This window comes from Procambarus clarkii, chromosome 93 (assembly GCF_040958095.1).
Source record: "Procambarus clarkii isolate CNS0578487 chromosome 93, FALCON_Pclarkii_2.0, whole genome shotgun sequence".
NCBI classification, from domain to species: Eukaryota; Metazoa; Arthropoda; class Malacostraca; order Decapoda; family Cambaridae; genus Procambarus; species Procambarus clarkii.
The window spans coordinates 12,695,636-12,722,096 of record NC_091242.1 but is presented as its reverse complement, the minus strand read 5'-3'; the positions used below and the strand labels follow the sequence as shown (position 1 = coordinate 12,722,096).

General features: G+C 39.1%; 1 protein-coding gene across 1 annotated transcript in view; it reads left to right on the top strand.

The window, feature by feature from the left end:
• The window catches only part of LOC123750485 (sphingomyelin phosphodiesterase-like), a 179,155-nt gene that overhangs the window by 56,804 nt on the left and 95,890 nt on the right, over positions 1-26,461 (top strand). The window contains exons 4-6 of the mRNA XM_069319558.1: positions 7,424-7,587; positions 11,232-11,393; positions 24,654-24,768. Coding sequence (XP_069175659.1) covers positions 7,424-7,587; positions 11,232-11,393; positions 24,654-24,768 — 441 coding nt within the window. The remainder of the gene's footprint in view (positions 1-7,423; positions 7,588-11,231; positions 11,394-24,653; positions 24,769-26,461) is intronic.

Sequence of the window (26,461 nt, the reverse complement as noted above, 5' to 3'; positions counted from 1 at the left end):
AAGCACTGACAAGGAGTCGGCGCTTTCTAATTCCAAAATCCTTAATGATCTTCCCAAATGCTTTCAGGATAATAATCGTGCTCCTATGCCCTCTTCTAATTCCACTCTCACCTCGTCAGATAAGCCCTTCATCCTCCATGTCGACGCCAATGGTACCGACGTGGGTGGTGTCGTGATGCAGCAACGAGGCGAGAAGAATTCACCTGTCAGCGACTACTGCTACAAGGAACGACGGAACAATTGGCAAGGAGCTACTCTTCCTCATCCTGAAGCTTCAGCACTTCACTCCACACCTGAAAAGTGCTCGGTCCACCATCAATACGGACCACACCACCCTACACCTCCTGCAGCACGCCCACTTCTCATCTCAACGTCTTCTACTATGGGCTTGCTAACTGCAGAAATTCAACCTGGAGACACGCTATACCGAGAGTCTGACAACATCTTAGCCCATGATCTCTCCAGAGTTTATGAAGTAGAAGCAACTCCATCCATTACTCCACCACATAACGACGTACTTCTTCCAGAACCGCAGGCTTCGGGGGAGAGTTGTGACAATAATCTCCTTCAAGAGATTGAGCCTGCTCTTCCCTTCATAATTACGTCGTCACAATTATATAAAAGACTATGGAAGAAATATCCAACAACACCAGCAAGGCTTGCCAGGGTGAGCAGAAACGTATGCATCCAGCCACCTGTTCGAACTCCAACCACCAAACTACCCGTTGATCGCTACGGCTCCGCTGATTGGTCGCCGGTCTGGCTGCACCTGCACTCGCCCCCAATACTACCTGATGTCTGGGGTCGCCCCAACATCAGTCCTCAGAATGTTCCGTGCTTTCGTAGCCAGCACTCCTCCCAGCTAGACTCTAGCGTGTACTGAGAGAGGTGGTGGCTTTAAGCCAATATTCCAGCACCTCCCACTTAACTTTTGTGTTGCACTTCTTATTATTTTGCCTTAACGTAACTTTCATTGTGTCATTTAAGTATTCTTATTATTTTGATTCATTGATTTTATTATACATATTTGTTTGTGCATTATTTTCATGTTTTGATTTATTTAACGTAATTAAAATTTCATTGTTAAAGTTTACTTGTGTTTTGTGTGTCTTCTCCTTACCTTACCACAGACGAAGTTCCAGTTTTTCTATTTTTTTTTATAACTATGTGACGAGGCCATACCCCTAGCCTTAAACAGCCGAACACCAACGCGTTACCGTCACAACATATATATAAATATATATAAATATATATATATACATATATATATATATATATATATATATATATATATATGTATATATATATATGTATATATATATATTATATATATATATATATATATATATATATATATATATGTATATATATATATATATATATATATATATATATATATATATATATATATATATATATATATATATATATATATATATATATATATATATATTGAGTCTGGTGTTGACAACGGCTTTAACAGGCCAAAACGTTCATCTCACTTCCCCATTTCTTTGTGGTTTTTTCGCATAAAAATGATCAGTGTTTAGTAATCGTCAATTGCACACACACACACACACACACACACACACACACACACACACACACACAAGCCTGAATGGTCCCCAGGGCTATATGCAACTGAAAACTCACACCCCAGAAGTGACTCGAACCCATTCTGCCAGGAGCACTTTGCTGGCATACAGGATCCCTTAACTGCTCGACCAACATGATCGGGCAAAAGAGGATGGTAGCCGAGGCTTTTGCCATCCCCCCCGCTGGCACTCGGGTGGTAATCTTGGGCATAGTATCTTATCAAATCACCTCATAGTTTGGGGCACACGCGAAGAACACAAATGCAAACAAGCCTGAATGGTCCCCAGGACTATATGCAACTGAAAACTTACACCCCAGAAGTGACTCGAACCCATACTGCCAGGAGCACTCCGCTGGCGTACAGGATTCCTTAACCGCTCGACCAACACGACCGGACAAAAGAGGATGGCAGTCGAGGCTATATCCATGCCCCTGCCAGCACTCGGTTAGTAATCTTGGGCATGGTATTTTATCAAATCACCTCATTCTTTGGGGCACATGTGAGGAACACAAATGCGAACAAGCCTGAATGGTCCCCAGGACTATATGCAACTGAAAACTCACACCGCAGAAATGAATCGAACCCATACTGCAAGGAGCACTCTGCTGGCGTACAGGATCCCTTAACCGCTTGACCAACACGACCGAACAAAAGAGGATGGTATCCTAGACCCTTAATATTTAGGTCAAATGGTATTTCATCTACAACAATAGCTTGGAAAGCCTTGGCATAACCACCTAGACAAACGAGCGGTCGAACTACTGAATAATATTGGGGTCCTCGATTTATTATGAACCCTGACAGGTTTAATTTTACCTGTGTGATAGGTTTTAAGTTAAGTGCCTCTGCCGCTTTCTGAGTAATAAAAGTTCTCTGGGATCCTTGATCAAATCGACCACAAGTGGTGATCTTGGCTCCTTTATTCTTTACTTGGAGTGTGGCAGTGGGCAAAGTTGCATCCACTTGAGATGCTGATGAAATTACTCTGTAAACTCCTCGCACCTTGCAACACTCTACTTGTGTAGATTCTTTGCTTCCTATTCTATGATTAAAATAATTTTTGACAAATTTGCACAGTGCAGCATGATTTCTGTCTCTTCTGCACCTATTGCAGGTGTTCAGTGGAGTTTCACAGCTGTTAACATTATGTGATTTGAGACACCTAGTACATTTGTGTAACTGTTTGAGTCCTCTGACTCGGGTATCTCTATTAGGATAATTAGTACTTTAGTACAAAGAATGGTTTTGATTGCAAAACAAACATAATCTCCATCCTACAGTTCGTTTAGGGGTCACCGGTTTAGGTAAAACTGCAACTACAGGTTGTGAAGGTTTTGCTGTTTGCATTTGCTTGTTGTTTTGTTTGTTCCAACTTGGGGTGGAAGTGTTTGGTTTACTCTTAGGAGCATTTGGGCTCTTAGGGGAGTACTTATTGGACTCTTGGGTCTCTTGGCAGCACTTGTGGTGCTCTTAGGTCTTACTGATGAATCAGTGTTTAACCTGTTGTTATTACATTGAATATTAGTACCCGTGTTACCTAATAACTGTGTCACTTTAGAAGTTTCAGGTAAGGAACCTAATATGGGTACAGTAACTGTTGGTTCAGAATAGGCATTGAGTGCCTGGTTTACTTGTTGACAGTTGATCACATTACACAAACCTGTAAATATATCCTGCATTGACAGGACATTACCATTCTGGTATAAATACAATTCATTGAGTACCTCACCAGTCAATTTTCTCTGAATAATAATTTTAGTTATCCACTCAACAATGGGGTGATCCACCTCCTTACTGAAGGAACTTAACAATGACTCAAGTTGAAAACTAAAAGCTTATAAGGAGTCAACTGATTGCTCTGGTTGAGATAAGTCTAGTAATTGATGTACGAGGTTTATGATAATCTTCTCATTGTTAGCACTTGCCCTATGGAGCTGGGTGGCTTGATTGATGCTAATGGGTTCAACATCACCCCTAAGAGGCTGGTTTGAGTGATTATGACCATCACTACTTTTGCTTAAGACTTCTTGTTTAGCCTCAGCTTTTATTTCAGCTTCAGCCTTTACTATAGCTTCAGCTTCTATTCCAGCTTCAGCTGTTGTTGCAGGTTCAGCTGCTTCCTCATCTTCTGTTTCAGTTTCACTGGCTGTTGCAGCTTCACTTGGAGTTTCATCTGCAGCTTCACTTGGTTTACTGGGTTCATATGGGAGGCTTATTAATTCAGTAGCCTCATGTATTGAATTTATAAAATTCAGGGAATATAGAGCTGAGCTCTCTGAAAGTTGTTCAGATTCGATTAATGTATTCTTATGTGAAGTTGTGTTAGATGACACTGTAGAAAATGAAGGTTGAACTTCAGTTGTTGATCCTGTGTAAGGGTCAGATATGATTGGAGGACTCTCCTCATTTTGAGTTAGCTCATGTATTTCATCTGAACTGAGTGCTTGTTTGGGTGTAGGTGTGCCATAAATATGTCCTGCCCCAGCAAGAACATTTGATGTTACAAGCATCTTTTTATAGTAAATTAACCTGGCCTGAATTTTGTCTTCAAAGTAGGCTAGGCCAGACATGATTAGATCTATTTCATCTAGATCAATATTACTGGTATAGATTGTACTTATGCACAGCTCAATAATTTCTTGTATGTGCTTGAATTGCTGGTTAGCTATCTCTGCTGAGATTTCCAGCGATATGACACCAACTGGGTCTGTTTCTGTCCAGCTGTCACATTGATTAATTAACTCTGTTAAGTAACATTGTAGGCTTTTCAGCCGTATTGTAGTTTTTTCTAGTGTAGTCATGTTGACTGGGTTGAAGCTTTATGGAGCTTATGGCCAATAGGCCTTCTGCAGTTACTTCCATTCTTATGTTCTCATATCCAAGTTATACCCATTGTTTCGTATTCTGTCTTGTGTTTGTCACAAGTTTGTTCACCTCACCCAATAGAATATAAGTACGATGAATTTGTGTAAATTAAGTATTTGAAAATGTAATAAACCATTACGAAATGCGTTCAGGCGTCAGACCATAAATAAAAATGAATTTTGGAGAATTGATATTTCCATTACCACCGACAGTGAAGAAAAACATAAGAAATATTGAGAAAATTCGTGTTAGAATTATAAATCTTACCTTTTCGGTCATATTCAACAACATATGTTTACAAGAAAGACTGCTACCAAAATATACTAGTACATCATATATGTATTTATGTATATATATACATCATATATATATTTATGTATATATATACATCATATATGATGTATATATATACATCATACATGTATATGTACATCATATAATTGAACATCCTATGACGAATATAAATGATTCTAAAATGAGAAAATTCGGCTAACGCTAAAGTAGATGAAAAAAACACCAGCATTTACATATTGAAATTTAATAGTTTCAATAGAATACATCTACCAAATAAGGTATAGAGTTGACTTGTAGTTTGATTCATTGTTCACGTGGAAATTCAAATGCATTTTACCTACAAATTATACGCTAATATATGCTAGATTGTATTTTAGTGATCTTTCCTGTTTTTAGTATTTTACTGATACACACACTCTCTCTCTCTCCACATATAATTTCAAACATTTCATTCATGTCAGAAAGTTGGATATGCAAAATCTTTCTATAAAAAAAATTATATTTGGCATTTAAAATTCAATTTACTGGTGTAAAAGTGTATTTATGATTGTGTAAATATCTATATAAATATATGATGAAATAAAAACGAATAACAAAAGCATATACGCCATCAACCTGAAAACGGAATGAAGCACTCTCACCAATAAAAATGTTTGAAACATTTACTATCATTTATACATAATTGACACCATTTATTATTATACCCAAAAAAACGGCTTCTTGCAATACGTCCCTTGGTACGTTAAATAAAATGTTCTATATTAGAAAATATGGGGTAGATGGGACTCGTTAGCCTGGGAAGGCAACTCATCTAGGGGAAGGGAAACCCCTGATTCTAAACCTTCGCTGCCTTGCGGCCATATCCCTCTGTTGGGAAAGGCTTCAGGAGTCAACCTCGAGGAAAAATCCGGAGTTGGAGCCCCTAAGGCAGTTCGTTGTAGACTACGGCCTCATTCTGGCAGCTCCTGCGACGATGCTGGAACCATGCGTATTGGCATTTGCCTTTCCTTTGGATAATTTCAGCAATGTGGAGAAATGGGGGGGGGGACCTGCTGCATGGGTAACAGCTGTCGGAAAACCCGACACCATTTAATAATATTACATACAATAGGCAGATAATATTGCTGCTGCCGTTGTATACACAAGTTCCCATAGAAAACGTAGCTTGTAGTGGAATTTTCTGTCAATAGAAAACGATATATCATTGCCACATAGTACTATAAATTCACAAGCTATTCTGTTGGGAATTATTCTTAAATACAGTAGTCTTTGGACTTTTAATATCATAAAAACATCTCATTTGAATTAACTTAATTATCAGTATCAAAATAGAGTAAATGTGACCCTTCTATCAGTTACTGACATCTGGACAAAGTGAGCCAAGGCGTCAGTGGTGGTGAAGAGCTCAGGCATTGTTGGTTAAGACTGAGTCGTTCGAGCAAATTCCGCTCCTATAATTCTCTTGGACGAAGTGTTATGGAGATCAAATTTTGTGTTCTACCATCATCAACACGCTGTCAACAACCACAAGGGAAGTGTCTTTCCGAAATCTTATCTGTCATTATTGGCCAGTAATGTTAGGTAGATATGATTAATTCCAGTTAGGACACGAACGATCGACTCAACACAGGTAATTAAGCCTTGGTCCTTATGTTATATAATATACAGTGTTTTCTCTGATATAGCTGTCATATATCAGGATTCCAGCTTTACAGCTAGTACACTTTGACAGGAACAAGAAGAGGATGCAAGAATTAATCTTGGTACATCAGTTACTATGAGTGATGGAAGCTAGCCTCTCACGAGGATAATTTGGTGTCTACATCCTAGTTATACCTGGTGCACTAAGCCTACCATACAATAAGATAAGGCAACCCCAATTTTATATACTAATATATATAGTTTAATACTGTAGTTTGATTAGCTGCATATATATAAATTTAATATAAACCCCCCTAATGTGTAAGGATCGATTTATGAGAAATATTGCAGAAATACAGTCCACTTAACATCATACCAATTGCTATCGAAATATATAAATTAACGTAAATATAAATTCTATATAAATTCATATAATTTAAATAAATATAAATCTCACAGGTCGGTTCCCACAACAGCCTCTCCTCCATATCGACATACCCAGGCTTTGCACCCTGAAGAGCAACCAGAGCGCAAGTCCATAGTCTCCCGAGACTGAAGGATGCCTACTGCAATTAGAAAACATAACGTATTTTAGAACATAATTTTTACTACATAAATGTAACACGGATACTTCATTATAATCCATTATTATTCAGTATATTCTGTGCATATTCCATGGACTATAAATACAGAATCTATAATTATTCATGGACACCCAGTCACCAGTTTTACAAGTCAATTCGTGTATCCAAAATAGAAAAAGATTTATGGATGAGACTGTGCATGCCCGTGATGTGTAAGTCAATATCCGCGAGAAGATTCTCTGAGTCATTTGATGAAATGTTTATTTTACCTGGTTATTGTAACTCTGACACTTCAATGGACCAAGAAACAATGTTCAACAGAGAAAAAAGTAACTTTTAAAATATTCAGTAATTTATTCCATAACTAAGTTACGTTGTAAAGAGTAATAACAAGGGGCAACATTCGACATTGATGATGACTTACTTGTGTGTTGCTCGGCAGACGGTGTCTGGTGCCTGGAGTGTGCGCTGGCTCTAAAGTTCCTGCAGGCGGAGCTGGCGGCAGGAGTGGCGTACGAGACACTGGTAGAGGAGGCCATCGACATCTGCTTCACCACCGTCGGCTACTCAGAACTCTACTGCAGAGGATTCATCTCTATGGTCGCTGTCAGTATCCTGCTGACTCTCGTCCTCTTCACTCCCCTCCTGTGTTGTTAGAGCATCTTGCTTCGTTTGGATTATCAGTCCCTTTTATGTCTGCCAACATGTGTCACTAACCCTGATGTGCATGTACGTCCTTGTGAAGATTACTATATGTTTACTTGGCTCCATTTATAAACTTATTTCTTGTACTTCACCGTGTATGTAAGTCACTGTATATGTAATTCACCGTGTATATGAGTCACAGTATATATAGTTCACTGTGTATGTAAGTCAATGTATATGTGGTTCAAAGTAAATATTCGTCACAGTATGTGTAGTTCACCGTGTATCTTCGTCACTGTACATGTAGTTCACAGTCTATGTAAGTCAATGGATATGTAGTTCTCAGTGAATGTTCGTCACTGAATATGTAATCTCTCCGTGTATGTTCGTCACTGTATGTGTAGTTAACTGTGTATGTTCGTCACTGTATGTGTAGTTCACCGTGTATGTTCGTCACTGTATGTGTAGTTCACCGTGTATGTAGTTCGCCGTGTATGAGTACTTCACCATGTATGTAGTTCACCGTGTATAAGTAGTTCACTTTGTATGTAGTTCACCGTGTATGTTCGTCACTGTATGTGTTGTTCACCGTAAATGTAGTTCACTGTGTATGCTGTTCACCGTGTATGTGTAGTTCAATGTGTATGTAGTTCACCGTGTATGTGTAGTTCAATGTGTATGTAGTTCACCGTGTATGTGTAGTTCAATGTGTATGTAGTTCACCGTGTATGTGTAGTTCAATGTGTATGTGTAGTTCAATGTGTATGTAGTTCACCGTGTATGTTCGTCACTGTATGTGTAGTTAACTGTGTATGTAGTTCACCATTTATGTAGGTCGCTGTATGTGTAGTTCACTGTGTATGTTCGTCACTGTATGTGTAGTTCACCGTGTATGTATAGTTCACTGTGTATGTTCGTCACTGTATGTGTAGCTCATCGTGTATGTATAGTTCACTGTGTATGTTCGTCACTGTATGTGTAGCTCATCGTGTATGTTCGTTACTGTATGTGTAATTCACCGTGTATGTGAGTCACTGTATTTGTAGTTCACTGTATATGTATAGTTCATCGTGTATGTTCGTCACTATATGTGTAATTCACCTTGTATGTTCATCACTGTATGTGTACTTCACCGTGTATGTTCGACACTGTATGTGTAGCTTAATGTGTATGTTCGTCACTGTATGTGTAGTTCACCGTGAATGTGTAGTTCAGCATGTATTTTCGTAACTGTATGTGCAGTTCACTCTGTATGTTGTGTATGTTTAGTTCTCCGTGTATGAACGTCACAGTACGTGTAGTTCTCAGTGTATGTACATCGCTGTATATGTATTTCACTGTGTATGTACGTCACAGTATATTTAGTTCTCTGTGTATGTACGTCGCTGTTTGTGTAGTTTTCCTTGTCTGTACGTCACTCTATGTGTAGTGCACCTTGTCTGTACGTCACTCTATGTGTAGTGCACCTTGTATGTACGTCACTCTATGTGTAGTGCACCTTGTATGTACGTCACTCTATGTGTAGTGCACCTTGTATGTACGTCACTCTGTGTGTAGTGCACCTTGTATGTAGTTCACCGTGTATGTGTAGTTCATTGTGTATGTAGGTCACTCTATATGCAGTTCTCCGTGTATGTTCTTGTATGTGCGTCACTGTATGTGTAGTGCATCGTGTATGCACGTTACTGTATGTGTAGTGCACCGTACGTATGTACGTATATGTATGTGTGTGTGTATGTATATGTATAAAGTATGTATGGAAGCTGATCAGAATTACATTTCACCTTTGTAAATGAACATTAATGACACTATGTAAAAGACACATCGAACACTTTATGTAGGGCATACGTAAATCTGTGTATCTATGTTTTTACGTATGTAGGTTAGCTTAGCATTTTAAAAGCACCGAATCACCTTCTGTGGTTGATTGTTCAATAAACCCTTGAACTATATGTTTAACACTTCTCTAACCCTGTCCATGGAGGACAGAAGAAAATGAATATATTCTGGTTAGCATTGTAAATGTGTGGCCACGTCTGTGGTAGAAAATAATAATAATAAAAAAAGTGCACCGTGTATGTAGTTCACCGTGTATGTATGTGACTGTATATGTAGTTCACCGTGTATGTACGTCACTGTATATGTAGTTCACCACGTATGTGTAGTTCACTGTGTATGTACTTCACTGTATGTGAAGTCTCTCTGTCTCGACACATTTTCTCTAAATTGTTTAGCATTAAGTTGTAGAAAATAGACATTTAATTTGACTCTTCTGTATGGTATATAATTTATAGTTCTAGTTACCTTATTATATAATACCACATCTATATCATTGGGGGTTTCCTACTTGGTATAGTTTCTGTTCTATTAATATAAAGAGAGCTACAGATCCGTGGTAACAAATTGAATCAATTATTAACCTTAAACTCACAATAATAGATCGGACTGGTCTATAGAATTATATCATTCCCTCCCAGATATATTGTGGTCAGATTATGAGGCCATAGCAATGCAGCACTTAAAATTGTATTGTTATAAATATTATGTGCAGTAGCTTCAAGTGAACGGGAAATTCTTGCTATGGTATATTTAGACATTGCAATTTTTATGTTGGAGGAAGCCTCGTGCCCCAGGCTATATGTGATATTTTAATGCCTTATTAACCGCCGTGTTATGCCCATCCATCAGTTTGTACACTTGCCATATCACTCTTCGCTTTTTTGGGAATGTTCATTCCCTAAATTTTCAATTTCTCTTCATATGGAAGGTTTCAAATTTGTGGGATTAACTTTGTCATCCTTCGCTCAAGACATTCAAGTGAATTTATGTTATTTATGTAGTATTGCGATCAAAATTAAAGTGCATAATTTAAATGGAGCCTAACAATAGCAAAATATCAGAATCAAGACCCACAAACCTTGAAACCCACATCGGCCAATCATCAGCCAGATACCCATACCCATATAATGACGAGCCTTGTACTTATGTGCCTTGTACTTTTAGCCTGACGTCTCCAAAGGAATTTGTTGACTTATTACGGGAAGCACGGGCCCCAGGGATGAAAGCCTCTCTAGATGTGGAGTCGCTGTATACCAACGTCCCTGTGGACGAAACAAGCAGGATGATGATAGACAGAATGTATAGTGATCTGGCTTGTACCCCTATGGACATACCAGAGAGCATACTGAGAAAGTTACTCGATGCTTGCACTAAAAAGGCACCCATCTGGGGTCCCGATGGGCACATGTATAAACAAGTAGATGATGTTGCCATGGGTTCTCCTCCAGGTGTTCTGTTTGCAAATTTTTACATGGGTACCATAGAGCAGAGGGTCTTAGTTGACATGAACTTAAAACCTGCCATTATTCATTTTCTTTTGAATATTTTCCATTCTATGCAAATATCTTCTACCAATTAGTAGGTGAAGAGACACTAATCACTTAATCTTTCCATTTTTATTGTTTCGACGACTTGTCAGCAACGTGATATCTTCAGGAGTACACTCTGTTGGACTGACACAGCTATACTGAACTATCAATACATATGTTTTACAACATTCAATATATTTGTTAATATTTGCGAGTAATATGGTGACTTCTCCACAGCCGATCGCGTACCACATCTTGAGCACCAACAACGTGACTGCCAGTGACGCCTGTGGTGAGGTGCTCACCAGCCAGGGGTGCACCTCCTCCAGCCCCTCCAGGCAGTGGACACTCACCATCCAGGGACAGAAGCCTCCAGTCCAGCCTATACTGCCTCCTGACGTATGTTTCATGCATATGTTCTTTATTTAGACCAGTTAAATAGATTTATGTCAACATCAAGTGCCATTTTTGCTACGGGCTCTAGCGTTAAACTAAGATATTAATGTTATGACTATATGAAGCATATAAAATGTAATAAAGTTGCTATGAAATATAAATTCAACTAACAAACATCTGTAGAATATTAAGGTGCTAGTTTGTGTATTTTTGTAACAATACGTTTGAATATCTTTGGTTAGATATACAGTATTCTGTCATCACTCACCCAGCAACTTTCACCTCATCTCACGTTTTATAAAATTAGACTTAATCACCCCATCTGTAGTCATGATATTCCTTCTTCATTTCCTTCTGTAAGTTTTTATGGTACAGTAAAATTTCATATTTTCAGCCAAATCTTCGACACTTAAAGTGACAATCTGAAAATTTTGGAATATGTACATGACAACTTGCAAACCTTCGTCTCAAGAACCAATAAAGGCATGTCAGGATTTCGATTTATCAAAAAACAACGACTGTTATTTTGGTTATTCATGTATGATTCATATAGTGCTGCCTAAAGGCAAAGAAATGGTGTTGATTTATGTTATATTAGAAACACAATTCTTTAAACTCATTTTGGCTCTGGCGAAACTACTAGTTATCAACCTATTGCTCGAAGGAAACCGTCTGCAGCATTGTGTTCTTGTTTCAGGATGCCAGAATATTCTCTTAATTAAGACTATTTATGGCCGAATAATCTACGTTTGCACCTAAGACGGTATTCTGCTTGTCTCCCAGCCACGAGATACATGTGCAGTGTGGTCTGTCAGCATCTGGAGAGTTATGCAATATATGATAAGAACATAAGAACAAAGGCAACTGCAGAAGGCCTATTGGCCCATACGAGGCAGCTCCTATCTATAACCACCCAATCCCACTCATATACTTGTCCAACCCGCGCTTGAAACAATCGAGGGACCCCACCTCCACCACGTTACGCGGCAATTGGTTCCACAAATCAACAACCCTGTTACTGAACCAGTATTTACCCAAGTCTTTCCTAAATCTAAACTTATCCAATTTATACCCATTGTTTCGTGTTCTGTCTTGTGTTGATACTATTAATACCCTATTAATATCCCCTTTGTTATGTCCATTCACCCACTTGTAAACCTCTATCATGTCACCCCTAACTCTTCGCCTTTCCAGTGAATGCAACTTAAGCTTTGTTAATCTGTCTTCATATGAAAGATTTCTAAATAAGAACATAAGAACATAAGAACAAAGGTAACTGCAGAAGGCCTATTGGCCCATACGAGGCAGCTCCTATTCTATAACCACCCAATCCCACTCATATACTTGTCCAACCCGTGCTTGAAACAATCGAGGGACCCCACCTCCACAATGTTACGCGGCAATTGGTTCCACAAATCAACAACCCTGTTACTGAACCAGTATTTACCCAAGTCTTTCCTAAATCTAAACTTATCCAATTTATATCCATTGTTTCGTGTTCTGTCCTGTGTTGATACTTTTAATACCCTATTAATATCCCCCCGGTTATGTCCATTCATCCACTTGTAAACCTCTATCATGTCACCCCTAACTCTTCGCCTTTCCAGTGAATGCAACTTAAGCTTTGTCAATCTTTCTTCATATGAAAGATTTCTAATTTGGGGAATTAACTTAGTCATCCTACGCTGGACACGTTCAAGTGAATTTATATCCATTCTATAATATGGCGACCAAAACTGAACTGCATAATCTAAATGGGGCCTAACCAGAGCAAGATATAGCTGAAAAACCACACCAGGTGTCTTGTTACTAACGCTTCGATTAATAAAGCCCAGTGTCCTATTCGCCTTATTACGAACATTCGTGCATTGATCCTTTTGTTTTAAATTCTTACTAATCATAACTCCTAGATCCCTTTCGCAATTCGACTTCGCAATCTCAACTGCGAAGGTGAATGGACATAACAAAGTGGATATTAATAGGGTATTAAAAGTATCAACACAAGACAGAAATCGAAACAATGGGTATAAATTGGATAAGTTTAGATTTAGGAAAGACTTGGGTAAATACTGGTTTGGTAACAGGGTTGTAGATTTGTGGAACCAATTACCGCGTAACGTGGTGGAGGTGGGATCCCTCGATTGTTTCAAGCGCGGGTTGGACAAGTATATGAGTGGGATTGGGTGGTTATAGATAGGAGCTGCCTCGTAAACACTGCCCCAACTATGCTGGAATAAAAAGTTAGCAATTAGCCTAACGTCTATTGTGGGAAGTTACTTGAATCAATAATTGCAAATACAATTCAAATACAATGAGTCGCAACATGGTTTTACAAATGGCCGTTTATGTTTAACAAATTTGCTAATATTTTATTCCGGCATAGTTGAGGCAGTTGATAGTGGTAAGGATTGTGATGTTGTGTACCTTGACTTTAGCAAAGCCGTTGATATAGGGCCACATGAAAAACTAATTTAAAAAATAGAAGCTCATGGTATTGGGGGTGCTATACTAAGTTGGATTAGGGCATGGCTATACCAAAGGAAACAGAGAGTTAGTATAAATGGGGTTAAGTCAAAGTGGGATAATGTTGTTAGTGGAGTACCTCAGGGCTTTGTCCTGTGACCTCTGTTGTTTATAATATATATAAATGATTTAGATTCAGGTTTGAGTAGCAACATCTGCAAATTTGCAGATGATACAAAAATCGATAGGGAAATTAACACGAAAGAAGACACCCTATCACTTAAAGTTGATCAAAAAAGGGTTTTAAAATGGTCAAAAGACTGGCAGATGCAGTTTAATGCTAATAAATGTAAAGTTTTGAGGCTAGGTAATAATGATAGAGTTACAAGATACGAGCTAGATGGTGTTGTGATTGCGAAGTCGGATTGCGAAAGGGATCTGGGAGTTATGATTAGTAAGAATTTAAACAAAAGGATCGATGCATGAATGTTCGTAAAAAGGCGAATACGACACTGGGATTTATTAATCGAAGCGTTAGTAACACGACAACTGGTGTGGTTCTTCAGCTATATCTTGCTCTAGTTAGGCCCCATTTAGATTATGCAGTCCAGTTTTGGTCGCCGTACTATAGAATGAATATAAATTCACTTGAACGTGTCCAGCATAGGATGACTAATTCCTAAATTAGAAATCTTTCATATGAAGAAAGATTAACAAAGCTTAAGTTGCATTCACTGGAAAGTCGAAGAGTTAGGGGTGACATGATAGAGGTTTACAAGTGGATGAATGGATATAACAAAGAGATATTAATAGGGGTATTAAAAGTATCAACACAAGACCGTTTATCAGTATATAAAAGTATCAGACACAAGAACATAAGACTTATGTTCTTATAAATCAATAGAGTCAGGCAGAATGCCAGATTCATGGAAGGTGACTAATGTGGTACCAATTTTTAAGAAAGGAGATAGATCAGTCAGTCAGGTGCAGTCACAGTGAAAGGTTAAGAACATAAGAACAAAGGCAACTGCAGAAGGCCTGTTGGCCCACACGAGGCAGCTCCTATTTATAACCACCTAATCCCACTCATATACTTGTCCAACCCGCGCTTGAAACAATCGAGGGACCCAACCTCCACAATCTTACGCGGCAATTGGTTCCACAAATCAACAACCCTGTTACTGAACCAGTATTTACCCAAGTCTTTCCTAAATCTAAACTTATCCAATTTATACCCATTGTTTCGTGTTCTGTCTTGTGTTGATACTTTTAATACCCTATTAATATCCCCTTTGTTATGTCCATTCAGCCACTTGTAAACCTCTATCATGTCGCCCCTAACTCTTCGCCTTTCCAGTGAATGCAACTTAAGCTTTGTTAATCTTTCTTCAAATGAAAGATTTCTAATTTGGGGAATTAACTTAGTCATCCTACGCTGGACACGTTCAAGTGAATTTATATCCATTCTATAATATGGCGACCAAAACTGAACTGCATAATCTAAATGGGGCCTAACTAGAGCAAGATATAGCTTGAGAACCACACCAGGTGTCTTGTTACTAACACTGCGATTAATAAATCCAAGTGTCCGATTTGCCTTATTACGAACATTTATGCATTGATCCTTTTGTTTTAAATTCTTACTAATCATAACTCCCAGATCCCTTTCGCAATCCGACTTCGCAATCTCAACACCATCAAGCTCGTATCTTGTAACTCTATCATCATTACCTAACCTCAGAACTTTACATTTATCAGCATTAAACTGCATCTGCCAATCCTTTGACCATATTCAAAACCCTATCTAGATCAACTTGAAGTGATAGTGAGTCCTCCTCCGAATTAATTTCCCTACCGATTTTCGTATCATCGGCAAATTTGCAAATGTTGCTACTCAAACTTGAATCTAAATCATTTATATATATTATAAACAACAGAGGTCCCAGGACAGAGCCTTGAGGCACTCCACTTACAACATTTTCCCACTCTGACATGATTCCATTTATACTAACTCTCTGTTTCCTTTGGTATAGCCATGCCCTAATCCAGCTTAATATAGCACCCCCAATACCATGAGACTCTATCTTTTTAATCAGTCTTTCATGTGGCACTGTATCAAAAGCTTTGCTAAAGTCAAGGTATATAACATCGCAATCCTTACCACTATCAACTGCCTCAACAATGCTAGAATAAAAAGATAACAAATTTGTTAAACATGAACGGCCATTTATAAAACCATGTTGCGACTCAATTATTAATTTATGTTTTTCAAGATGAAGACGAATTTTATTTGCTATTATAGATTCGAGTAACTTTCCCACAATAGACGTTAGGCTAATTGGTCGATAGTTAGACGCAAGTGATCTATCTCCTTTCTTAAAAACTGGTATCACATTAGCAACTTTCCAAAACTCTGGCACTCTGCCTGACTCTATTGATTTATTAAATATGGTTGACAGTGGGTCACAAAGCTCCTCTTTGCATTCTTTAAGCACCCTGACAAACACTTCATCCGGCCCTGGGGATTTGTTTGGTTTGAGTTTTACTATTTGTTTAAGAACATCCTCCCTGGTAACTGCTAAACTCGTCAACCTGTCCTCGTCCCCACCCACATAGACTTGTTCGGCTGAAGGCATATTGTTAAGTTCCTCTTTAGTAAATACAGATACAAAATATTTATTAAAAATACTACTCATCTCTTCATCACTATCTGTTATTTGGCCTGTCTCAGTTTTTAATGGACCTATCCTTTCCCTAGTCTTAGTACGATATAACTGAAAAAAACCCTTTAGGATTTGTCTTTGCTTGCCCTGCTATGCGAACTTCATAGTTTCTTTTTGCTTTCCTTATCTCTTTTTTAACATTTCTAACCAGTTGTACGAATTCCTGTTCTAAAGTGACCTCCCCACTTTTAATCTTTTTGTACCAAGCTCTCTTTTTACCTATAAGGTTCTTCAAATTCTTTGTTATCCACTTTGGGTCATTAGTATTCGATCTATTCAATTTGTATGGTATACTACGTTCCTGTGCTTTGTTTAGAATATTCTTAAATAAGTTATATATTGAATCCACATCGAAATCCCCATTTAAGTCACCTATCGCTGGGTTCATGTCTCGCTCCAAGACCGGCCCACACCCCATACCCAAGACTTTCCAATCAATTTGACCCAAAAAATTTCTTAGGCTATTAAAATCAGCTTTTCGAAAATCTGGCACTTTAACAGAATTTTCTCCTACTGGTCTATTCCATTCTATGCTAAATCTGATTTCTTTGTGATCACTGCTCCCTAGCTCACTCCCTATTTCGATGTCATTAATTTGCGTTTCCCTGTTAGTTAACACTAAATCTAAAATATTATTTTCCCGTGTTGGTTCCTTAATGTGTTGCGTAAGAAAGCAATCGTCAATTAATTCTAGAAAATCTTCTGCTTCACTATTCCCTGTTTTGTTCAACCAGTTTATTCCGCTAAAATTAAAGTCACCCATGACATAAATACTGTTAGATCTAGATGCTCTAGATATTTCATCCCATAGGTGCTTTGCTTCCATTCTGTCTAAATTTGGTGGCCTATATATTACTCCTATTATAATATTATTAGCTTTTTCGTTTAATTCTATCCAAATAGTTTCTGTGTGTGGCTCTGTTTTGATTCCCTCTTTGAGACTACATTTCAAATTGTCCCTAACATATATGGCTACTTCACCTCCTCGTCTAATATATCTATCTGTGTGAAATAGTTTAAATCCATATATTTGATATTCAGCTAATAGTTCTCTATTTTCTACATTCATCCACGTTTCGGTAAGTGCAATAATATCTATTTTTTCTGTGCAGACAAGAGCATTTAATTCGTTAACTTTATTTCTTAGACTTCTACTGTTAGTGTAATATACCCTAAGTGAATTGTTATTTTGGTTGTGTTAAGGTTGTTTTGGAAAGGTTGTGTTAGCTGGAGCTCCGATTCTAGTAACATTATTATTGCAATAATGGAAGGATTAGTGAGGGATTTGGTGAGTCTGGTTGGAGCTCTGAGAGCAGAGATAGATTACCTGCGGGAGGAGGTACGACGGCTGAGACTTCGGGAGGAAACGAAGGAGGAGGCCAGTGTTGACGGGACCTCATTATGTAGGACTGACAGGACCAGTAATAAGGAGACATCGTCTTGGCAAGTTGTGAAAGACAGGGGTCTTAAGAAGACCTTGGCAAAACCGACAACTAATAGCCTACACCTAATGACTTTTAACGCATTTGACGTATTAGAGGACGAGTGCTGTGGTGAATCTGTTGTTCAAAGAGGAGGCAAAGCAACGAGGAGCATTGAAGCGCAGGTCCCTCAAACTGCTCGAAAGGAAAAGGGAGAATCGAAGCGAATTTTGGTTGTGGGAGATTCCCAGGTGAGGTATTTAGACAACGTTTTGTGCCAGAGATAGGGGGAACAGATTAAGGGTTTGCTATCCGGGAGTTGGAATTGGTGATATTGTTGGAAACATGAATGATATTATGACGGGAAATGGAAACAAACCCATTATTTGTATTAGTGCAGGGGGTAATGATGTTGGGCGAGTTAGGAGTGAGGAACTAATACAGAGATTCAGGACAGCCATTGAATTAGTTAAGAGCAAGGGAGGAAACCCGATCATATGTGGCATTCTTCCAAGAAAAGGAGTGGGAAATGAATGGATGTCGAGGGCAATTGGTGTCAATTGCCGGCTGGAAAGATATTGCAAATCAAATGCAATATCTTTCATAGACAACTGGGAACACTTCGATGGAAGAAATGAAATGTATGCTCGTGATGGGGTGCATCTATCGAGGGCTGGGGTTGTTGCTGTTGCGAACTCGTTGGAAGAAGTGGTTAGAGGTGTTTGTTTGGGTTTAAACTGTTAGTAGATAGAGGTATGGGAATTGATTTGGAAGAAGGAGGTAATAAAAGTATGTGTTTGTGGGAGAAAGGAATTGGCAAAATGATCAGGGAAAGAGAAGGGCCTCAAAATAACAATTCACTTAGGGTATATTACACTAACAGTAGAAGTCTAAGAAATAAAATTAACGAATTAAATGCTCTTGTCTGCACAGAAAAAATAGATATTATTGCACTTACCGAAACGTGGATGAATGTAGAAAATAGAGAACTATTAGCTGAATATCAATGAATATCTCTGTTTCCTTTGGTATAGCCATGCCCTAATCCAGCTTAATATAGCACCCCCAATACCCTGAGACTCTATCTTTTTAATCAGTCTTTCATGTGGCACTGTATCAAAAGCTTTGCTAAAGTCAAGGTACACAACATCACAATCCTTACCACTATCAACTGCCTCAACTATGCTAGAATAAAAAGATAATAAATTTGTTAAACATGAACGGCCATTTATAAAACCATGTTGCGACTCAATTATTAATTTATGTTTTTCAAGATGAAGACGAATTTTATTTGCTATTATAGATTCGAGTAACTTTCCCACAATAGACGTTAGGCTAATTGGTCGATAGTTAGACGCAAGTGATCTATCTCCTTTCTTAAAAACTGGTATCACATTAGCAACTTTCCAAAACTCTGGCACTCTGCCTGACTCTATTGATTTATTAAATATGGTTGACAGTGGGTCACAAAGTTCCTCTTTGCATTCTTTAATGTAGGCCCTATATACAAAAAGGGGGAGACGCAAGAGGCACTGAACTACAGGCCAGTTTCCCTAACTTTTATGCCATGCAAGGTGATGGAGAAGATCGTAAGGAAAAGACTCGTAGAGCATCTGGAGGGAAATAACTTTGTAACACACCACCACAAGCATGGGTTCAGAGATGGTAAATCGGGCCTCACAGGTTTAACAAAATTCTATGACCAAGCAACACAAATTAGGCAAGAAAGATAAGGGTGGGCAGACTGCATTTTCTAGGACTGTCAGAAAACCTTTTACTCAGTACCCCATAAAAGGCTTTTACAAAAGTTGGAGCAACAGGCAGTAAAAGGTATGGTGCTCCAGTGGATAAGGGAGTATCTAAGCAACAGGAAACAGCGAGTAACTGTGAGGGGGAAAACATCAGAGTGGCATGATGTCACCAGCGGCATTCCACAGGGCTCCGTATTTGAACCCATTCTGTTTCTAATATATGTAAACGATCTTCCAGAGGGTATAGACTCATTCCTCTCAATGTTTGCTGATGATGCAAAAAATATGAGAAGAATCAAGGCAGATGAAGATAGACAGAGATTACAGGACGACCTGGACAAACTGGAGGAATGGTCTGGCAAATGGCTACTGAAGTTCAACTCAGGAAAGTGTAAAGTAATGAGATTTGGTGAAGGGAGCAGAAGGCTGAACACAAGGTACCATCTGGGAGGTGAAATACTGCAAGAGGCAAACAGAGAGAAAGATCTGGGGGTTGATATCACACCGAACCCGTCCCCAGAGGCCCACATAAAAAAAATATCATAAGTGGCATATGCTAGATTGGCCAACATAAGAACAGCTTTTAGAAACATGTGTAAGGAATCATTCAGGTGCTTGTATACCACTTATGTCAGACCAATCCTGGAATATGTAGATCAAGCTTGGAGTCCATACGTAGTTAAACACAAGACAAAGTTAGAGAAGATCCAGAGGTATGCCACCAGACTAGTAACGGAACTGAGAGGTATGAGGTACGAGGAAAGGCTAAGGGAAAGGAACTATCGGGGAAAAACGCCAAGCCATTACGACTATATATCATTTGAAATGGGTCAGGATAAGGATTTGGGATTAAGAAATGGTGCCTAACCACTTGGAGGGTCGGGGATTGAACGCCGACCTGCATGAAGGGAGACCGCCGCTCTACCGTCCAGCCCAAGCAGGGAGCTAAACTTTACGTCATCGAAAGACAGAAGAGTAAAGGTAGACATAATAACAACCTACAAAATTCTCAAATAAATTGACATGGTGGACAATGACAAAATATTTAGCACTAGCGGTATCCGGCCACGCGTTGCTTTTGGTGCATTGATAAGCCACAGCAACCTTCCCCTGTCTCCCAGTCCTCCCTACCATTCCCTCCTTCCCAGTCCCCTCGTCCTCTCAAACATTTCTCACTACACCATCACCTCATTCTCCCAACCATTCCCCACTCCCCCATCCCCTCGTCCTCCCAACCATTCCCCACTCCCCCATCCCCTCGTCCTCCCCACTATTCCCCCCTCCATCGTCCCTTTGTCCTCCTTACCATCTCCCACTCCACTGTTCCCTCATCCTCCTAACCATTCCCCACTCCACCGTCCCCTCGTTCTCCCCACCATCTCCCACTTCCCCATCCCCTCGTCCTCCCTACCATTCCCTACCCCCCCTCCCCTATCTCCTCGTCTTTCCCACCATTCCCCACTCCCCTGTTCCCTTGTTTTCCTCACTTGGGGTGCCGAGCGGACAGCACACTGGACTTGTGATCCTGTGGTCCTGGGTTCGATCCCCGGCGCCGGCGAGAAACAATGGGCAGAGTTTCTTTCACCCTATGCCCCTGTTACCTAGCAGTAATTAAGTACCTGGGTGTTAGCCAGCTGTCACGGGCTGCTTCCTGGGGGTGGAGGCCTGGTCGAGGACCGGGCCGCGGGGACACTAAAAAGCCCCGAAATCATCTCAAGATAACCTCAAGAGAAGATAACCATTCTTTATTCTCCTGTACCCTCGTCCCCACCATCCCCAACCACACCGTTCCCCTCGTCCTCCCCACCACTACCCCCTTCCCTGTCCACTCGTCATCCCCACCATCCCCCACTCCCGTCCCTTCGTCCACCCCACCATTCCTCACTCCATTGTCCGATGCATTCCCAAATGATCTGATGTTCCCATCAGAAAATTTGAGCATCAAATGATCTGATGTTCCCATCATTAAAATATAAAACAACAGTTGAAAAAAAAAAACGAAATAAAAACAATGAAAAAAATAAAAATTAAACTAAACTCACGAAATGAACGGTATGGTAAACAACACAGTTCAATTCCAATGCAATGTCACACAAAATAAATAAATAAAAATCAAAATAAATAAAAATCAATGAAAATTCAATTTGTCAGTGCAATTGGAAACATTGAAATGAATTCATAACATATTTATTATAACGTGTGTTGCTCATACGTGAAACAGATGGTGCTGTTTCTTTAAAAAAGAATGTTTTTACCTGTCACAGGTTTGACATCTATACCTATACTTATGAAATGAACGGTATGGTAAACAACACAGCTCAGTTCGAACGCAATGTCACACAAAATAATTAAATCATAATGAAAATAAATGAAAATCTATGAAAATTCAATATATCAATGCAATCGGAAACATTGAAACGGAATCGTAACATTTAGTATTGTGTGTGTTTCTATTATGTGCAACAGATGGTGCTGTTTTTCATAAAAGCATGTTTTTACCTGTCACAGGTGTGACATCTATATAGTAGATATATAAAAATATGCGTGTATTTAAACTGAAAGTTGTGCAAAAATTTCATAGCAATCGTATCAAGAACTTTCGGGGATTATGCGTGTGTTGCTCTTACGTCTAACAGATTGCGTTGTTATAAAAAAAACATGTTTTTCCCTCTCTCAGGTGAGACATGTATACAGTAAGAATATAAAAACATGCGCCTGTTCTAATGCCACGTTGTGTCAAAATTTTAAAGCAATCGGTAAAGAGGTTTCGAAGATTTTCCTCCCATAAAATACAACAGTTTAAAAAAAGTATTTTTTCTCGTCTCAGACGTGACATCTATATAGTATGTATATAAAAACCCGCTCGGATGTAAATGAAACATTGTGTGAAAATTTCAAAGCAATCGGTGAAGAACTTTCGGAGATTACCGATTTAAAAAAAAAAAACAAGAATTTACATATTTATAGATTTGTGGAACATGAACAAGGCAAGAAACATACAGGTGAAAACTGAGTACCCAATTGAGCCACAGAGACATTAAAAATAATTTTTTCGTTGTCTGAGCAGTTAACAGATGGAATGCATTAGGCAGTGATGTGGTGGAGGCAGACTCCATACACAGCTTCAAATGTGGATATGATAAAGCCCAATAGGCTCAGGAATCTGTACACCATTTTATTGTCATTTGAGAGCTCAACCCCCGCAAGCACAGCTAGGTGAGTTCACAGTAACTTTTACCTACGCTTATGTCACACACAGTAACTTCTAACAACGTTTATGTCGCACACGGTAACTTCCAACAACGCCTGTGTCACACACGGTAACTTCCAACAACGCCTGTGTCACACACGGTAACTTCCAACAACGCCTGTGTCACACACGGTAACTTCCAACAACGCCTGTGTCACACACGGTAACTTCCAACAACGCCTGTGTCACACACGGTAACTTCCAACAACGCCTGTGTCACACACGGTAACTTCCAACAACGCTTGTGTCTCAGGAACGTCCAACAACGCTTGTCGCACACAGTAACATTTAGCAACGCTTCTCACATACAGTAAAATCTAGCAACGCTTGTGTCACACAAGCTCCAGCCTGTGTCCATACCTAGTTAAACACTAGACAAAGTTAGAGAAGATTCAGCGGTATGCCACCAGGCTCGTCCCGGAACTGAGAGGAATGAGCTTCGAGGAAAGGCTAAAGGAGCTGAACCTCACGTCCCTGGAAAACAGAAGAGTAAGGAGAGACATGATAACCACTTACAAAATTCTTAGGGTAATTGACAGGGTGGACAAAGACAAACTCTTCAGCACGGGTGGAACACGAACAAGGGGACACAGGTGGAAACTTAGTACCCAGATGAGCCATAGAGACATTAGAAACAATTTTGTCAGTGTCAGAGTAGTTAATAAATGGAATGCACTAGGAAGTGATGTGGTGGAGGCTGACTCCATACACATTTTCAAATATAGGTATGATAGCAACCTGTCCTCTTAAAAAGAACGTCGCTTTTGGCCGTTTGTCCGTATGGCCGAATTTGGACGTAATTTGAAAATAAAAAAAAATTGAAAATAAATTTGGGATTTTTTTTTCAACACCAGTAAGTTAAGGGTCCTCTGATAGGTTAGGTGGGCAGGAAATTCTCATAAAGTTTCAAAACGTTATGAAAAACGATAATTTAAAGTGTCCTCTTATAACCTCTGCGCGTAAGCCGGACGACTCAAATAGAAAACGGAACAGAACGTCACTTTTGTGAGTCGATTTCATTTTAAATTACGTCCAAATTTGGCCATAGTGCGCATACCAGCCAAAAGTGACGTTATTTTTAAGAGGACGGGTTGATGATAGAGCCCAGTAGGCTCAGGAATATGTACATCAGTTGATTGACGGTTGAGAGGCGGGACGAAAGAGACAAAACTCATCCCCCGCAAGCACAACTAGATGAGTACATAGTAACTTTCACCAATGCTATTGTCACACACAGTAACATCAAGCAACGCTTGTGTCACACACAGTAACTTTCACCAACGCTTGTGTCACACACAGTAACTTTCACCAACGCTTGTGTCACACACAGTAACTTTCACCAACGCTTGTGTCACACACAGTAACATCTAGCAACGCTTGTGTCACACACAGTAACTTTCAACAACACTTGTGTCACAAGGAACTTCTAATAACGCTTGTGTCACAAGGAACTTCCAACAACTCTTGTGTCACAAGGAACTTCCATCAACGCTTGTGTCACAGGAGGAAACACAATTTCTCTAATTAAATCTAGTTCCTTATTCCACGCACATATATTGTGTCCCATCATCTACATACCTAACCATTTCTTGTCCCGTTGTTACAACTTTTAAAGAATTAATAATGTTAGCCAGACATTTCTCCGGATTCTGCAGGATGGCGCGCCAAGGCTGAAGGTGTTGCAGTTGGCTGACACTCACATGGACCCTCTCTACCAGCCTGGCTCCCTTGCTGTTTGCTCCGAACAACTTTGTTGCAGGAATGACTCTGGTAGGCATGAGTGTGTGTGTCTACATATAATAGTGCATGTTAAGTGGAACGTACACTAGTGTGTCACTGCAACTACTTACTTGGCCCTGTACAAGTAAATTGACTGGATCTTGTATCTGGAGAAATATTGCAACCTATTGTCTGGGTGGAGGTACCCTAGAGGTAATCACTTCAACACCACTGTGTAATTAGTACTATTATTTACTCCTTATCCATGGTTAGGTTAAGGGGGCATATAAAAAAATATCGTTATAAATTAAAATTGTTCAATTTGCTTATAATTTTTTTTATGAAATGGTTATAGAAAGGGCTGCAACTGGTCCAAGTTTCACCATCACACCCTAAATAGAAAAGGAGAAAAAAATACACAACGTATTATGCAACGAATGTTCAACATTCTCAAATAATCTCAGGGAACACATGTGTCAACTAAAATGTCTACTATGTGCTGTAGAAGCACAAACTCTTGTAATAATTGTAATATGTATGTTCAATATATTTATATTTAAATTTTTTTTTCTTTTTCTTTTTTTTTTGCCAATTTTTTTTCTCGTTTGTTATCAAGGGATTTGCATGAAACTTGCACACCTTGCTCAATGGATGCCTATCTGCAAGGGTGCCAATTATGAACGAAATCTGTCGAAGTCAAGCTCAGCTACAGGTGGCCGAACTTGGATCTTTATTTTACTCTGGAAAGTAATTTACACCTTCAAATTACTTCAGAGCTTTCATTTATTAATCGATTTACATGCAAATTACACTTTATATGTAGCGTTTGTACTTCTACAGACTCTAGTAGACATTTTAGTCCAAAGTCTATTTGTTGATTTTATAAAAATTTATAAATATCATATATTGCATATTTTTTTAGTAGGGTAACTTTGAAAAATTATATTATTGCACTAAACACTTTTTTGATAAAACTGATCACTAGAATCCTTTATTATGTGCTTATTTTAATATCTGAGTGTTATAGAAATGATTTTAGTTGGCACATGTGTTCCCTGAAACTATTTGAAAATTCGTTGCATAATTCGTTGTTTATTTCTTTTCTCCTTTTCTGTTTAGGGTGTGATGATGAAACTTGGACCAGCTGCAGCCCTTTCTATAACCATTTCATAAAAAAATTTATAAGCAAATTGAACCACTTTTAATTTTACATGAATATGCCCCCTTAAGGTTAGGTTAAGTTTAGGATAAGGTTAGGGTAAGGTTAGGTTAAGGTTAGGTTTAGACTAGATTAAGGTTAAGTTAAGGATAGATTAGTTTAGATTTGGTTAGGTTAGGGTTAGGTTCAGTAACATTATATTACGTTCGTTGTAGATCGAGTGCGTACGTCCCTACCACACAACCAACCAAAACCTGTAGAGTACTTATACTTTGATCAGGAGATCACCCTCTACTGCTTTCTGCTCTTGGAAAGGGGCTCAGCGTTACACATTAAGGGGGGTGCGGCTCCAGTACTGGTCTCGTTGTCACGTGTACACACCCAATTCGAGCCGCTGTGACTCCCCACTGTCTCCTTATTTCGTAGGACCTCCTCAATCCCCCTTGTTTTGAATTGCAATTTTTTTTCTCTCTCTCTCTCTCTCTCTCTCTCTCTCTCTCTCTCTCTCTCTCTCTCTCTCTCTCTCTCTCTCTCTCTCTCTCTCTCTCTCTCTCTCTCTCTCTCTCTCTCTCTCTCTCTCTCTCT